Here is a 17,857-nt window from a genome sequence, read left to right on the forward strand (position 1 = left end):
CACACACACACACACACACACACACACACACACATACACACACACACACACACACACATGCATACACACACACACACACACACACACACACACACACACACACACATAAAAAGACAAATGAGAGAGTAAACATGTGGGCAAAAAAGTATTTCCCGCTAACACATAGAGCTTCACACATACGAATGCATAAGTGAGTAGCACCCACACAGACATAATGCATGGGGATTTGTGAAGCCGGACCAAAATGCCACAAAATGTCAAACGCTTGCTTGTGACTAATAAATATGCACAGATTATGCACTGACGATGTGGGTGGCAACGTCTTTGTGTGAAAATGTGTGTGTGTGTGTGTTTGTGTGCACAAATGTCTGGTCTGGTGTGTGTGCATATATGTGTGTATCCATGAGCTTGTCTGTGGCCTTCTGTTGGTATGCCCATTCTTGTCTCACTCCTGTTGGGGTTGTATGCCTGTGTGTGTGCATGTGTGTGTGTGTGTGCGTGCGTCGTGCGTCGCGCGTGCGTGCGTGCGTGCGTGCGTGCGTGCGTGCGTGCGTGCGTGCGTGCGTGCGTGCGTGCGTGCGTGCGTGCGTGCGTGCGTGCGTGCGTGCGTGCGTGCGTGCGTGCGTGCGTGCGTGCGTGCGTGCGTGCGTGCGTGCGTGCGTGCGTGCGTGCGTGCGTGCGTGCGTGCGTGCGTGCGTGCGTGCGTGCGTGCGTGCGTGCGTGCGTGCGTGCGTGCGTGCGTGCGTGCGTGCGTGCGTGCGTGCGTGCGTGCGTGCGTGCGTGCGTGCGTGCGTGCGTGCGTGCGTGCGTGCGTGCGTGCGTGCGTGCGTGCGTGCGTGCGTGCGTGCGTGCGTGCGTGCGTGCGTGCGTGCGTGCGTGCGTGCGTGCGTGCGTGCGTGCGTGCGTGCGTGCGTGCGTGCGTGCGTGCGTGCGTGCGTGCGTGCGTGCGTGCGTGCGTGCGTGCGTGCGTGCGTGCGTGCGTGCGTGCGTGCGTGCGTGCGTGCGTGCGTGCGTGTGTGTCGCTAAATAGAGATGTCAGGGACCGATTAGACATGCAGATTTAGAGTGTGTGTGTGTTGCGGGGTTGGGGTTCATGGCAAGCAAGAAGTTTGCAAATATATGAAGAAACTTGCAGAACTGCAGACAGTATGTTAGATCTAGTTGTGCATCTGATGTATACTTACAAGGTCTCAGAGGACATAGTACCTTGAAGGCAGTGAGGCAAGCAAAGTTCTGGAAAAAGCTTTTCAGACATGATGTACCACTCACATTCCTGTACTGGTTGCGGTGATATTGTATATTGCTGCACTGCAGCATGCCCACAAAATCAATATGCTTTCTGTATCAATTGATCAGGATCCAAAATTATTACAATCATTGCAGAAGATAATGTCTCATCCTATAACGTATTGCTGCAGCTGTACTGTCCACCCTTTCCCCCGACTGATCATTAGAGCAGGAAATCAAAAACCTTCCTTTAACGAAGCCACTGAAGACTCACAGTGCCCACTCTCAAACTAAACACGAGCTCGAAGAAAGCAAGAACTTTGAACACAGACACAATACTTGTGCACAATTCAGGTTCTGTCTAGTCAGAGTAGAGACACGGCATGGGCACATAAATAAATTAAACGTTTCCACATTCACTGCCTATAGAGTACACTGAATCACCTGTAGAGGATTGCTTCCCCTCATGCAGAAATGATTCGCTCCTCGACCAGTTCAACGAACAGAGACGCCACCATGCTCGCCAAACTTACTTACTGTACATTGGCTGGCCAAGCCAGACCACAGTCTTAGATAGATCTATAGATTTATTATATTGTCAACTCTTGCCAAACATTAGTGGGTGTAGAAGACACTAAAGATTATAGCTAAGAGCTTATGAGACACTCCAGGATGGTCCCCAGGGACCCTGGCTCTTGATAGCTCAGTCCTGCCAGATACATGTGCCAGCGAGACCGGGTGGCAGCAAATCACCCAGCACCAAGATTGGGGGCATTAGAACGCTGCCAAGGGGCACCAATGTGCCGTCCGTCAGAACATACTGGCGGAACATACACCTCTTGTATCAGCCTCCGCAAGCCAGACAAAGTGACTTTATTAACCCTAACCCATTAATACCCAGCCTGGCCCTTGCACGGCCGTTCCTCATCCCCCCTCCTGTGTCCACTCTAGTCGTTCGCCTTGTTTCCTCCTGGCCCGGGGATCTTCCCTGGTGTGGGAAACTTGCCGGTTCTGATGTGGTAGTTTGGAGATCAACCCAGACATCTTTTATTAAACCATAAATGTCTGGAGAGAGTAATATGTAGAATTTAGTGGAATATATTATACATAGTGTTAGGCCTCTAGGAAGAGTAGTTAATGCTCTGCATCAGCTAATGGAAATCCTAATAAAATCTTAATAATCCTAATAGGCCTTGGAAATAGTGCAGACCTCTTCTATGCTGCATTCTAACTTTAATATTTCCAATAATGAATATATACTGTATATTCGTGCAGATGGTGAAGAGAACAAATTAAGCGTACTTTATGAAAATTATAGTTCTGGTTCGTGATTATGATTGGTTGATCCTCCGCTTTGTGTCATCGCTTAGCTTTTCTGAAATCGTTGTAAACGACGGCCTCAGGAGGCTTATGGCTGATGTAAAGACCCTAACCTGACACTACACCTCTGTCTTTTGTCTGTCCTTCTTGCAGACGCTTGTGGTCAGCGGTGATGAGCGGCTGGCGGAGAGAGCCCTGTCTGAGCTGCGGTGCCTCCTGCAGGCCAGAGGGGGCAGTGACGGGGCGCTGCCAACGCTGCTTAGGCCCGCGCTTCTGCAGCTGCTCCAGAGGCTGGCCTGCCACAGCACCGGCAGCAGCCAGGGGCCCGGACCCTCGGGTCAGACACACTCACGCAGACACACACACAGATAAACAACAGACAGACACACACACACACACACACACACACACACACACACACACACACACACAGATAAACAACACACACACACACACACAGAGAAACAACAGGCAGGCAGACAGTCAGTGAGGGTGACCCGAAGCCACAAAGCCCTATCATACTCATACTCAGTGTTCCATTAACTTTTTCTCTTTTTCTGTGTCTAGTTCCATGTCTCCCTTTCAGACACCACCACTCAATTTCACACTGTCTTCATCGTATTCTCTCATTTTGGCTGGTTCCCTTTCTTTTTTGGTCTTTTCTATTCGCTTCTTTTTTCCTCATATCTTTCTTCATCTTCCTGCCATTACTGTAGGCCAACCGCTGTTCGTACAGTCTGTTTCCTGCTCCTGCACTTATTCTTATTCTGATTCACATTCTCATTCACTCTCGCTTTATTCCCTCCCTCCCTCCCTCCCCTTCTCTCTCTCTCTCTCTCTCTCTCTCTCTCTTCTCTCCCTCCCTCTGTATGGCGGCCCATTCCCCTGTGTCATTACTCATGCAGTGCTGAATTTTGCCCTGAGATGGGTGTTAGTTTAATTGCGTCTCAGAGGGCCATATCAGAACAGTGTCTACACCGGGTCAAACACACCCCTCCTCTGCAGCCCTAAATTACACACATTACACATTTATATCACACCGCCTTGGGAGCGAGCAGGGAAGAATATAGAACAGGTGGCAGATGAGGTGAAGCGCCCCTGTCTATTTCGCTCCCTTTCTCTTTCACTCTCTCGCAAAAAAATCCATCTCACTCTCTCTAAAATGCTCTCCCTCTTCCAATCGCCTTCTCCATCTGGTGCAGTTTTTCTGTCCATCCTCTTGTGTCTTAGCCTGGCTAGCGCCACCACTTCTCATTGAGACGTGGTCTGGGAACCAAACGTTAATTTTCTCGTATTTGAAAAAAATGCCCAGATCCGTTTATTGGGTGCCACGGATGTCTATCAAATGCGTCTGTGCATAGCTCATCATCGCCTTGCTTTCCCCTTGTTCTGTGATTGGTCCCCTATCTCAGGCGAAAATTTGCTCCATGGTCTCCAGGCTGCCTTAGCAGCGTGAATCAAATCGCGCGCAAGGCAGCATGGGAACACCCAGGCTACTTGTGTCTTTCCCTCGTTGTTGTTCTCCGTTTTCTCTAACCATTCCTCCTTTCTCCGTGTCTCCATCCCTCCATCTCTCTGTCTGTCTCTGCAGCTCCCTCTGCTCTGCCTCTCATCCTGCAGCTGTTGTGTCTGATGCAGACAGCGCCGTCGGCGGCCAGTGAGATGGACGGCACCGACTTCAAACTGCTCTTCCACGGTAAGGTCGCAGGTCAAGTGTCGGGACCCTGAGGTCATGCAGACACTAATCTCTCAGACAGTCAGTGTCCTGCATCAGAATGTCTGAATGTTCTCCTACTCCACTGCGTCTGTCTGTCTGAAACGTTCCACATACTCGACGCACCCGACCGGTAGCGCGACAATGTGACGTCACAGAAGCGCCGCAACCATTTATACTCACGCGTCGTGGTCACGACACTAGTTGCAATATTCTCCTGAACAGAGGTGTCGCTGTTGTGAAAAGATTAACACTAAGTACGTTACACAGCAGAAGAAGCTGCATTAAGAAACACTAGTAGCAGAGAATGTAAACGGGATCTGCTATTAGCTAGCCTCTGTGATGGTACTTCAGACTTTGGTTGCTACTATTCACAACTACCACCATCATTATCATCTAGTTTCCAAGGTGTGCGCACAGGTAGATAGATAGATGGATATATAGATGGATACTTTAGTCATCCCGAGGGAAATTTTAATAATTTAAACAGTTTAGTTAGCTGGCTAGCTAGCTAGCAGCTGGCTGAGTTTGTGTAATTTCCTGAAGTGAAAAGAGATTTTGTTCAGGCCTTAATAGATATCCTTTGTTTGAAAATAAATCGTTTTTATTCTTTCCTCTTAATTCCATGTGTTGCAACTCTCGCTGGTAACTTTGTTAACTTATCCAGCAAACTATTAAAAATTCATGACTATCAAAACACTGCAACTCTCGCTTGCCCTCAAACTAGTCCATCTTCCTGTTTCCGCTTTGTCGCGCTCGTCTGAAAAAAAATGAGTGGTGTGCTACCTCGGGCTACCTGGCTAAAATCCTGGCGCGCCAGCAAGATCTACGTCATTTTGACGTCACGGTGTTGCGCTACCGGTCGGGTGCGTCGAGTATGTAGAAGCCCTGAGTCTCCTCACATGAACAGCTGCTGTCAGTCGTTTCCCTTTCTGATAGATAGATAGATAGATAGATAGATAGATAGATAGATACTTTATTGATCCCCAGGGGAAATTCAAGAAACTGTGTTTCCCTTCATTTGCATCTGTGTGGCGTCCCCTTTGAACAGCCACCCAAACAGCTTTCTGTTGTTGTCCCTGCAGTGGAGAGTGTAATAGGATGTATGCTTTGGCTGCTGACCATCCATAATTACTGTACTTGATTTTGATTGTCAGAGAGTGAGTGGCCTTCATGAATTGCTGGTTTATTGAAATTCCTGAATGTGTGTGTGTGTGTGTGTGTGTGTGTGTGTGTTATTCATGTAGTGAGTAACCTTGCAGGGAAGCTGAAGGCAAACAACAAGGAAACTCTCCTACCAGCTCTTAACTACCTGTATTGTTGCCTTGCTCTCTCTCCCCCTCACTGTAGTGACAGAGGTAAGACACATACACATTCAGTACACAATGTCCTGTTTAAATGCTATGATACAAAGAAATATGACACTATGTGGTACCACACAACATTGTCCATGCAAAATGAATTCACCTCGCAGCTGATAGTCACAAGAATAATTTTCTTGTGTAAACCAAATAAGTTTGTCACACCACAGAAAAAGATGGCATCTACCTCCCGGACAAATCTGAGGAAATAAAAGAAAAAGTGCAGTGTATTAAATTAGGTATGAAAATTGTGAAAAAAGGACTGGTATGCTCTGTTCTCAAATGCACTAGACAGGTCCACTAACTGTCCTGGAAGCATACCCACTGTCTAACCATATATTGGTGTCAACCATTTTCATACCAGCTGAATCTAATTAGAACAACTCATCAGCCAGATGGATGAGCAAATTAGTGATCCAATCTTGGCTTACATGGTCTTTAAGCTATTTATGGAACCTGACGGGCCTTTATGTTATATTCAATGAATTCTACATTTTGCATTTGTCTTAGAGCTGAAATCGGGCCATAAAAGATAGGCCTGACAAGGCCCGAGCCCAACAGAAATCAGCTCGAGCCCGATAAGTATACATTTTGATTGACAGCTTTTTAAAAGCCTGAACCCGTTTACAGCCCGACGTTATTCAAATGCACACAGCTCTTTTGCCTTTTGTCAAGAATGACTCATTTATAATTTTTTTTAACATCTCAGCACTCACACTTACAGCATACACTTAACCTATAAATAGGCCTACATGCCTATAAAAATTAGTCTTTCTTAACAAATTAATTCAAGATAAATTCTAAACTTAGAGAGGTATTTAGCAATAACGAAATAAAACACGAAAGACACGAAAACGGGACTTGCTTGCGGCCGCCTCTCCACAATCACCAATACCAGTATAAATAGGCCAACGCGCCAATGAAAAGGAGTCTTTCTCAACAAATTAAATTAAGATGAATTCTAAATTAAGATGGGTATTTGCCAATAACAAGATATATTATAATAATAAGAGTTTACAGGAACCCTCCCATACGCAGCACCGACATTAATTAGTTCTTGCGCCAGCTCTTCAAACCCCTCATCATTTACGATATTAAAAAGCCTAATGTCTTTACAGCAAAAGCTGACACACTTCTCCGTCACCGTTTGTTTCACCTTTGCAGGGATGGGTTTTGATGCTGTAACAAACGATGTGATTGTAGGTTGATCCTGGACACTGGCAGGTGTTGAACAGCTTCGATCAACATGCCTTATCAGCAGTGTTGGGAACGTTACTTTAAAAAAGTAATTAGTTATAGTTACTCACTACTTGTTCCAAAAAGTAACTGAGTTAGTAACTGAATTACTCTATGATAAGAGTAACTCGTTACCAGGGAAAGTAACTATTTTCGTTACTGTAAAAAAAAAAAAAAATTGCTATACTGTATGTCAAAGAATTTGGATTTTTTTGAGCAGTTTTGAGCAGCCAGTTGAAATGAGTAGAACAGACAGGTGTTTGTAGGCTACATAACTTTCGATATTTATTAGATAGATAGATAGATAGATAGATAGATAGAGATAGATAGATAGATAGATAGATAGATAGATAGATAGATAGATAGATACTTTATTGATCCCCAAGGGGAAATTCAAGATATTGCACATCGACAGACCTACGGTTGACTTCAGCCTGTGTCATAGCTTTTTGTCGTGAGGCAGAAAGATCTAGCTTTTGCTGCTTGGAGGACTTTGCTCCAAGTCCTTCTTTGCTAGTTGATGGCGAGCTATCATCTGTGGTGGAGGTATCGGTGTTTTTGGCCACTAGCTTTAGATGCGTGTGTGAGATGCTTCATTAAATTAGAGTTGCTTACAACGGATGTCGACAAAGTCTTCGCTTCTGGACATAATGTACACATTACATGCACGTTCTTGCCGTTGACCTCAATGAATTTGAAGTAGTGCTTATATCTCCACCTTGAAAATGCCAACTTTTCATCGGATTGCTCCAGACCTCTGCTTTTTCGTCAAATCTTTATTTTAGCTGTTGCGTGTGTGGCGCGTGTGCTGGCAAGTGTGTAAAAACACTGGCTCTGATTGGCTACCATGAAACATGACTCTGCCTTAGCCAATCATAATCGATTAGCCTACGTCGTTATTAACCCACCTCCTCACTAGCTGTGAGCCAGGGGTGCGTTCGGATTGCACAGTTTATTCAATCAATGCATAGTAACGCACCGCATTTAACGTCCAGTAACGTTAACGCCGTTGTAACGACGGGAAAAGTAATTAGTTAGATTACCTCGTTACTGAAAAAATAACGTCGTTCCAAACACTGCTTATCAGTGACAAAATCGTTTTGCTGTCGTGCTTTAACAGAATGTCGCATCTTTTGCATTTCACATAATCCACTGGGTCATTATTCTCATTATGCACATGGTCAAAACTTTTCCACACCTCAGACTTTGGTTGCTTTGCCGGTGCAACCCAAACGCCAGCATCCGTTTCACCTCCTCAGCATCCATTTTCGCATCTTTCTCCCGCTAATCGAAACGCATCACCTGACCGCTCATTTACCCCCCAAGCCGGAGCGCATGCCCGGAGCCTGTCTAAAATGATGAAATTAAGACCGAACACGACCGAATCCGTCCGGTCTCGTTGGATTCGGTAAAGATCTTAAGCTCTTTTAGTGATTACATTTTATCATACCTTTCACAAACACTGAGATGAACTGTATTGATTAAGAGCTCAGACTGTTTTGGGGAAATACAACTTGTCTATAAGGAAATTGTTTTTGCTATGGATCAGTGGTGAAATCCTTTATACTAACATTGTTCTGGATTACTGACCACACTCATTTCTCATTTGTATGTGCCACAAGCACAGCCTGCAGAAAATAAGACTTGGCCAAGTCTCCTGGTACATTTCCACTGTGTTTCTCAATGATATTTTTAAACTTGTTTGCAACCCATTTACAGCCATTCACTGAAAAAAAGGCTCCATTTGAAAAGTCAATATCATATTGTGTGCATCTAGTCAGGGAACCTTTGCACAAACAGTATTGCAATCTGTGTGTGCCTTCGCCCACACACCTCAGGTGCAGAACCAGAAGTGACCTTGTCCTATGCTTTACTTTGCACATTCCTGCAGGCATAAGAACAGGCCCATCCACACAAGAGCACCAACACTCACGGCACAACAGTGCGTGACTTTGATGCTAAACACATACTTCGAGTGATGCACTCCACACTCTCAGCACAGTAAATACCCAATTAATGCAGACCAGAATTTTAGTAGCATTGTGCAGACATGTGTAGATTTAGTACTGCAATAAATGTCTGGGTCTTTAAGTGCTACACATAAGGGCCAGCTCAAGGTGCATGAGCTCCTGAGCAGCCATAGCTGTGTTTGAAATGGTGAACTCAAGAGAGGTTTCTATGTAGTGGGTGAATGATTGAGCGAGTGATTGAGTGGACGATTCAAACTCAGCTTGTGACTGATCTGAGTACAGCTGAACTACTCAAGTATTACATTCAGTCCATGATTCTGCACTGTTTGGCTGCTACATGTTTTACCTCCATCTCGCTCCCGCTCCCTGCTTCTGTCCTTGCTTTGATCTCTTATTTCCACTCCCTCCACTCCATGCCCTTTATCTCTTGCTATCTCTCTCTCTTTCTCTTTTCTCTTTTTCTCTCTCTCTCTGTCTCTCTCTCTCTCATGCAGCTGTGTCCATGTTGCTGTGTAACACTGGGCTGATGGAGCAGATACAGGCATTGCTGGACCTCTCCTCCTCATCCTCCTCTTCTTCCTTCTCTTCTCCTCCGTCCAGTCTGCTCAGCTGCGCTCGTCTGCTGCTGTCCTCCCTCATCATCCTCCAGCACACACATTCTGCTCAGGTGCTTCACGTAACACACACACACAATACTCAACGCCAGCAGTGACACTATTCTCTGCTTAACCCCTCACTCGTGCTCAATATTCCCTTCGTCCTTGCAAAACACACACACACACACACACACACACACACACACATACAGTCCCTCTGAAATATTTACCCACACAGATCCGCACACAAACACTCTTTTTTTTACGCTGTTTCAGTGTCAGCTCTCACACTCAAAGGAAGTCTTCAACTGTCTCTGCAGGAGAGTTAGTTCCCAAAACTGACTGAACAAAACATACAGATGCACTCAAAGCACACATAGACACACGGATATGCACCTCTCCCAGAAAGCCCTCTTCCTGCGATGCAGGTCTCCATGGAAACAGCCTCTTGTAGTAATGGCCAGATACAATGTCTCGGTCCTGCAGAGCAGTGGTACCCAAACTTTAATCAGACATTGGGCTCAGGGAACATTTGACCTTCAAGATGTACTCTGAAATTCAGGGTTTGTGAATAATGAATTATGATAAATGATTTACATAATTTTAACTCTGCTTTTACAATTTGTTTAGGTCATTATAATGAACGCATACAGAGAGACAATTAATTATGCATTGCTTTCTAAATCTGTGTTGAAGTCTAAAGATTTTTCCTAAAGGACAAGAGGACAATAACGAAATGGTTTAATGGGAACTTGAAAACATTTAGGGTAAGGCTATTTGCACCCCTGGTACAATTAGCAGTGTATGCTATTCGTACCCTGGTGCAATTAGAAGTGAATTCTATTCGTACCCCCGTCTGGTACAAATATCAATATATGCTATTCGTACCCCGGTGCACACAGCAATGTGTTCTATTAATACCCCGTCTGGTACAAATATCAGTGTATGCTATTTGCACCCCTGTGCATTTACTCTGGCAAATTGTAATAATAATAATAATAAAGCTTTATTTGTATAACACCTTTCATACACAGAATGCAGCTCAAAGTGCTTTACATTTGAAGCATGTAACACAATAATAGTCAGTCAGTCATTATCAATCACTTTTCTTTGCTGTTTATGTTATACTCAGCAACATATCAAAAATATAGAAAATGACGTCATAAGACTGGCAGCCTTAACCCTCTTACCCCCCACAAGCACGCCATATGGCAACTGTGGCAAGGAAAAACTCCCATATTCCAGGAAGAAACCTTGAGCAGAACCTGACTTAATAGGGGGAGCCCATCTGCTTCTGGCTGGCTGCGCCCCAATAGTAACAGATGTAGAATAATCTGAAAATGTAGTCTACAGGATAAGATGAGTTAACTAAAAGCTTTCCTGTACAGGTATGTTTTCAGATCTTTTTAAAAATATTTACTGAACTTCGCCTGCTTGATGTACAGAGGCAGGGTGTTCCATAGTTTGGGGGGGCATAATGGATAAACGCAGCTCTCCACTTTGTTTGTGGAGCACTTTAAAATGCGATTAAAGATTAGAATTGGATGATCTAAGTTTCCTTTGTGGTTGATAAGATATTAAAAGCTCAGAGATATATGAAGGTGCTATGCCATTCAGAGCTTTGTAAGTAATTAACATAACCTTAAAAAATCAATTCTATAGGAAATAGGGAGCCAGTGCAGTTCAGCCAACACAGGGGTGATGTGTTCTCTCTTCTTAGTCTTAGTTAAAGTCTAGCAAAGAGAGTTCTGTATGAGTGCCAATTTCTTTAGATGTTTTTGGGAAAGACCAGTGAAAAGTGCATTGCAGTAGTCTAACCTGCTAGTGATAAAAGTGAATTAAGCTTTTTCTGCATCTTGTTAAGTTAAAAAATGCGACTTTGGCAATGTTTCTCAAGTGGAAATAGGCTGTCTGAGTAACTTTTACTGATATGGGGCTTAAAACTTAACTCTGCATCTAAGATGACACGAGAGGCTTGTTACTTTTGGTTTGACCTGGTGTGCCAAGTTCCCCAGATTACTAAGAATAATATCTCGCTTTAGTTTTGGTCCAACCAGAAGTACCTCTGTTTTGTCATCATTTAGTTTCAAAAGTTTTTGCTCATCCACTGATTAATGGAGGTTAGGCATGCAGTGAGGGAGCAAAGGCCATCTGGGTTAGTTGGCTCCACAGAAAGATACAATTGGGTATCATCTGCGTAGCTGTGGAAGTTTACATTATGCTGACTTATGGCGTTTCCCAATGGAAGCATATATAGAGAAAATAGCAGGGGACCAAGGCAGCTCCCCCACACACCAAAAGGCAAGTCATGTTTTTTCAGATACATGATCTCCTAGACTGATATAAAAATCTCTGCCAGTAATGTAGGTTTGAAACCAGTTTAGAGCATTATCAGAGAGATTCCACCCACTTCAAGGCGGGTGAATTAGGATGCTATGATCAATGGTGTCAAATGCCGCACTCAAATCCAGAAGAATAAGGATTGAGACTTTTGTTTGGTCGGTAGCTAGTCTGAGATCATTGACTATCTTTACTAGAGCCGTTTCTGTGCTGTGATTTGATCTAAAACCTGATTGGAATTTTCAAGGATACTGTTTTCAAGGAGGAAGGTATTTAACTGATTGCAAACAACTTTTTTTCAAGTACTTTGCTCAAAAAAAAACCATAGATTTGATATAGGCCTGTAGTTGCTCAGATTGGTATGGTCAAGTTTTGACTTTTTTAAGTAAAGGTTTCACAACAGCGGTTTTAAAAGCAGTTGGAAATATACCTGTTTCTAATGAGGTATTTATTACCTTGAGAAAAAAAAGGGAGCTAAGCCATCATATACTTTTGAGGAATGTAGTAGGGATTGGATCTAAAACAATATGTTGAGGAGCCGGTTTGAGTTATAATTTTACCAAGCTCAGATTGAGTAATAGTGCTAAAGGACCTTAATTTTGGGGGGCTGTTTTTGGGTGTACTATCAAACATATTACTTGTGTTACCAATAGCCTCCCTTATAGAAATGACTTTGTTTTTTTGAAGAAGTCTGCAAATCTCTTCGCATCTTAGAGAGGGTGCCTGACTGAGTGTATCAAAAGGTGTTTGATGCAATAGCCTATCAATGGTAGAGAACAACACCCTAGAGTTTCCACTGTTTTCAGCAATTACCTTAGAGAAGTGGTTCCTCCTCTCTCATTCGGATAAGCTCTATTATAATTTGCAATTTTTTCTTTTTAGAATGGCACGGTGAACCTGTAACTTAGTTTTTTCTCCATGTTCTCTCAGCTTTCCACATGATCTTTTTAGATCATGGATATTTTCGTTCATCCAAGGTGTCAGTTTGCTACAGGGCCTTTTTTTAGTCTTTAAGGGTGCCACTCTGTCAAGCAGAGCGCCTAATTCACGATTAAGAGCCTCTACCATTTGATCAATGGGATGATGTAAAATATCTAAATTCACAATGTAATAAAACATAATAAAATATCTAAATACACAATGTAATAAAACAAAATAAAAAAAAACGAGCAACATGTTTTTGTTGTTACGTTACAGGGTGTGAATAGCTGTGTAATGAACACTCTGAATAAGGTATGCTGTTTGCATCAATGTATAGTTAGAAGTGGATGCTATTCGTACCCTGGTGTATATAGTAATGTATGCTATTTACACCCTGGTGCATGAACTAGCTAATTGTTGCAATCAAAACTTCCGTTTGAGAACCGATTGCTTGTTCAAATTGCGCGCCTTCTCTCCAGAGACGTTGGTACACGTGCGCACTCACTCTGCCAAAACGCATGCGGGAATCGAACCCCAGTCTCCCACATACTAAACCGTGTCTGTGACCACTGCACTATCCGCTTCCACATCTTGATGGGTGTTTGCAGGTTTAGTGTATAGGCCTGAGTGTCATATTCATGACAGTTGTATGTGTTCAGTTTATAGGCCTGAGTGTCATATTCATGACAGTTGTATGTGTTTTGTTGTTATGTCACAGGGTGTGAATAGCTCAGCTGTGTGGCCAAGTCTATTTGTACCAGGGGTGTAAATAGACACTCTGAAACATTTAACACTTGTGGCTCAATAGGTAAAGTGTCAGGACTAGAATCCAAGGGCTTCCTGTAGTTCAAGAGTGCATGGGTTCAAATCCCAGCACTGGCATAAGATTGGGTGTCTCTAGCACTGATGAGATTGGATTGTGTCTGACCTGGTATTGCTCCCTCCGGGGTAAGCTCTGACCAGGATATGAGGACACTAATCTTCTCTCTGAGCTGACAAGGAAATGTGTGGGATGAAGATGTTAGCTTTAAGTTTTACCTAGCAGTGGTAGCGCAGTGCTAAGGAGCTGGGCTCGGAAGGCATTTAACACCGAGTTGCTCTGGGGACAATGGCCTTTGTAATATAATTGACATGTGAAATTCGCTTTGGATAAAAGCATCTGCTAAATGAGTAAAATGTAAAAGTAATCACTTGATAAAACATAATCATAATGATTATGACCATACAGTAGAGAGGAACTTATAAAGCACTGATAAAGCAAAATGACTTGGAAATCTACTTCTATACTGGAGTTCATCCTTGGAACTGATGTGTTCTGGCCATCACTTGAAGCAGTTTCAAACTCTCCTCTCCCTTCTGACCCCTCCTCCCCGCAGGTGCACATGTGTGTCCGAGTGGATCTGGGTGCCATGGTGCAGCTCCTGAGCTGCGGGAAGAGACATGCAGACAACCTCTCTCTGGGTAAACCACAAAGAACCAGTACCAAGTTAGAATGACCCCTGGATCTCAGTCCCACCTAAGGTCCCTGAATTATGCAGTCGGCAGTGGCAGTGCTGCACCTTCAGTCCAGCCGCCACGCTCAAAGTCACTTCCTTTAACTCATTGAATTAAACAGCCAAGCTGTTTTCGGAAGCTTTGTCCTAGAGTGCCAGCGATCTAGACCATTGTTGATGATTTTTGTACAACCACAGCATATTTTGTGTTATAGCTATGAACACATACAATGGCTCGTTTAAAAGGTGAGACTTTAAGCTCTCAGTGGGTGCAAACCGTGTATTTCTACACGCCTCTGTTCCTGAGAAATCCCAAGCTAAACAGTGGCTAGTTTTCATCAAAATCGCTGGGTTTTTTTCTAGAAATAGAGATATAATGTCTTTCATGAAATATGAAGTGTTACCTGTAAACTTTCTGGGAAGTGATCAGCGAGACCTGGCGAGACTGCCACCTAGTGATAGACCCACGAAAATGGCCTGGTTTTGAGATGACGTGCATGCGTCACTGACTCCACCCAAAGCGGCAACCGAGTTATGATAAAATGTCCAGATAAAATGTCCAGATTTTCATGTGTTTTCATGAGTTTTCGATCGTCATATATTTCATTTCCATTCATCACAGAGTTCCCAAAATCACATATAAGGTGTGTTAGAGTGTCTAGTTTCATAATTTAAAAAAAAAGCTAAAAACGTTATATTACGCTTTTGGCACTCAACGCATGGGAAGGAAAAACTTAATATTATGTTTTTGGCACTCAATGAGTTAAGCAGTGTCTCCATAATGACTAGACAGAACTAAATGCCCCCATCTCCATCTAGCCATTGACAGTCGCGATAAGAATCACTCACTAATTACCTCTGATGTCTCTAGTGCTTAAGAGACTAATGCATGCCAATTACGGCTCCATCTTCTTTTCTTTTCTGTCTTTTTTTTTGTATTTGTGGCGTTCATTATCTCAGTCCTCTGTCTCTCTCTCTCTCTCTCTCGCACTCTCTCACTCTGCACTCGAGTGCTGCCGTCTGTGTGTGAGGTGTTATCTCAGAGTACGCACATGACGACAAAAGATTCATTAGTGTTAATCTGCTGGCCTGCAGCTCTGTGTGAGTCCCACTCCCTGTCCCTCACTGTTTCACTGAGTAACTCCTCTGTATCGCCAGACCTGTTTTTCCTCTCTCCTCTTCTCTCTTCTCCTCTCTCCTGTCTTCTCTTCTCCTCTCATCTACTCTCCTCTCCTCTCTTCTCTTCTCCTCTCATCTCCTCTCCTGTCTTTTCCTCGCCTCTCGTCTCTTCTCCTCTCATCTCCTGTGTTGCTGGCTCTCCTCCCTCCTATATCATTGTCTCTTCCCCAGTACTGCTGCCCTTTACTCTTCTGTGCCAGCTCATTTCCCACCTCAGAATTTCTCATTTTCTCATCCCAATTTGTTCCATTCAGTTTGTTTTCTCCTGCTTTCTCATCTCTGTCACCCTCTGTCTTTATCTCTCTTTCTTTCACTCCCTCCCTCCCTCCCTCTCTTTCCCTCTCTCTGTATCCTTCTCCACCACATCCTCTCTCCCTCCCCTCTCTCTCTCTCTCTCTCTCTCTCTCTCTCTCTCTCTCATCTATCTCTCTGTACCTCTCTCTCTCTCTCAGCCTGTTTGGTGCGGCTGCTGCAGGCAATGCTGGATGTGGAGCTGGCCTCTCCCCTGCTGCAGCTGGAGGAGGGGGCCGTCGGGGTGAGACAGCGCCCCCTACAGCCTGTCGACAGTGCCCTGCACCCGCTGGGCTCCCACGGGGCCCACGCTCTCGTCGCCGCCCTCCACGGCCTCCTGCTGCAGGTCTGACCACACTCCTTTACTCTCCAACACACACACACAGACTCATACACACACACACACACACACACACACACACACACACACACACACACACACACACACACACACACACACACTGCTGAGGAGAGAAGAAAGGGCCAAGAGTAAAAGTGTTTCACACACTGAAAAAGGTTTGGTTTTGGATTTGTGTCCGGACTCTTTCATACAGATATTGCAGCTGTTAACTGCAGTGCTTGCGTGGGTGGTTTATTTCCTTTGTTTGCTCGTCCTCCTCTCGTTTACTGCTCAGGCTCTACCCCCTGCACCCTCAGGCTCTACTCCCTGCACCCTCAGCCTCTACTCTCTGCACCCTCAGCCTCTACCCCCTCCACCTTCAGCCTCTACTCCCCTGCCCTCAGCCTCTGCTCTCTCTGCACCCCTCAGCCTCTACCCCTCCACCCTCAGCCTCTACCCCCTCCACCTTCAGCCTCTACTCCCTGCACCCTCAGCCTCTACTCTCTGCACCCTCAGCCTCTACCCCCTCCACCTTCAGCCTCTACTCTCTGCACCCTCAGCCTCTACCCCCTCCACCTTCAGCCTCTACTCCCTGCACCCTCAGCCTCTACTCTCTGCACCCTCAGCCTCTACCCCCTCCACCCTCAGCCTCTACCCCCTCCACCTTCAGCCTCTACTCCCTGCACCCTCAGCCTCTGCTCTCTGCACCCCTCAGCCTCTACCCTCTGCGGTCCCCAGCCTCTAGTCACTGATTCCTGCTCTACCCACTGTAGGACATTCTCTGCTCTACCCTCCTCACCACCTATAACACTTTCCTCTATCTCAAGGCCTGTTCTCACTCTTGAAACGGGGATACTCATCTGATATGATGCAACTCCCTTCTCTGCTCACACTCTCTGTGCTCTCTGGAGCTCCCCAGCCTTAGATGCCCCCTTAGCGTCTTGTTTATCTCGTTCTGCGGAGTACTGCTTACACGGTGTTGCCTCTGTGCCTCAGGGAAAAGGCTTGGGTTTTGGGATCAATAGGGCCGGGCTGCTGAAGGCTGTGCCAGCCCTGCCAGAAGTTGTCTCTTAGCCTCGGTCTCGCTGCTAGGTAGCAGCCTCTACTCTCTGCACCTCAGCCTCTACTCTCTGCACCTCAGCCTCTACCCTCCACCTTCAGCCTCTACTCTCTGCACCTCAGCCTCTACTCTCTGCACCTCAGCCTCTACCCTCCACCTTCAGCCTCTACTCTCTGCACCCTCAGCCTCTACTCTCTGCACCTCAGCCTCTACTCTCTGCACCTCAGCCTCTACTCTCTGCACCTCAGCCTCTACTCTCTGCACCTCAGCCTCTACTCTCTGCACCTCAGCCTCTACTCTCTGCACCTCAGCCTCTACTCTCTGCACCCTCAGCCTCTACTCTCTGCACCTCAGCCTCTACTCTCTGCACCTCAGCCTCTACCCCTCCACCTTCAGCCTCTACTCTCTGCACCTCAGCCTCTACTCTCTGCACCTCAGCCTCTACTCTCTGCACCTCAGCCTCTACTCTCTGCACCTCAGCCTCTACTCTCTGCACCTCAGCCTCTACTCTCTGCACCTCAGCCTCTACTCTCTGCACCCTCAGCCTCTACTCTCTGCACCTCAGCCTCTACTCTCTGCACCTCAGCCTCTACTCTCTGCACCTCAGCCTCTACCCCTCCACCTTCAGCCTCTACTCCCCTGCACCCTCAGCCTCTACTCTCTGCACCTCAGCCTCTACTCTCTGCACCTCAGCCTCTACCCTCCACCTTCAGCCTCTACTCTCTGCACCTCAGCCTCTACTCTCTGCACCCTCAGCCTCTACCCCCTCCACCTTCAGCCTCTACTCCCTGCACCCTCAGCCTCTACTC

General features: G+C 45.6%; 1 protein-coding gene and 1 non-coding gene across 2 annotated transcripts in view; both read left to right on the forward strand.

Moving 5' to 3' along the window:
- The window catches only part of LOC125295675 (meiosis inhibitor protein 1), a 48,390-nt gene that overhangs the window by 22,014 nt on the left and 8,519 nt on the right, over positions 1–17,857 (forward strand). The window contains exons 20-26 of the mRNA XM_048245026.1: positions 2,129–2,246; positions 2,701–2,884; positions 4,139–4,243; positions 5,509–5,619; positions 9,323–9,495; positions 14,062–14,146; positions 15,810–15,994. Coding sequence (XP_048100983.1) covers positions 2,129–2,246; positions 2,701–2,884; positions 4,139–4,243; positions 5,509–5,619; positions 9,323–9,495; positions 14,062–14,146; positions 15,810–15,994 — 961 coding nt within the window. The remainder of the gene's footprint in view (positions 1–2,128; positions 2,247–2,700; positions 2,885–4,138; positions 4,244–5,508; positions 5,620–9,322; positions 9,496–14,061; positions 14,147–15,809; positions 15,995–17,857) is intronic.
- Positions 13,585–13,680, forward strand: LOC125296937. The gene has a single exon (XR_007193897.1). It is a non-coding gene; the product is annotated as a Z30 small nucleolar RNA (small nucleolar RNA).

The sequence above is a fragment of the Alosa alosa genome, chromosome 6 (assembly GCF_017589495.1).
Source record: "Alosa alosa isolate M-15738 ecotype Scorff River chromosome 6, AALO_Geno_1.1, whole genome shotgun sequence".
In the NCBI taxonomy this organism is placed as follows: Eukaryota; Metazoa; Chordata; class Actinopteri; order Clupeiformes; family Clupeidae; genus Alosa; species Alosa alosa.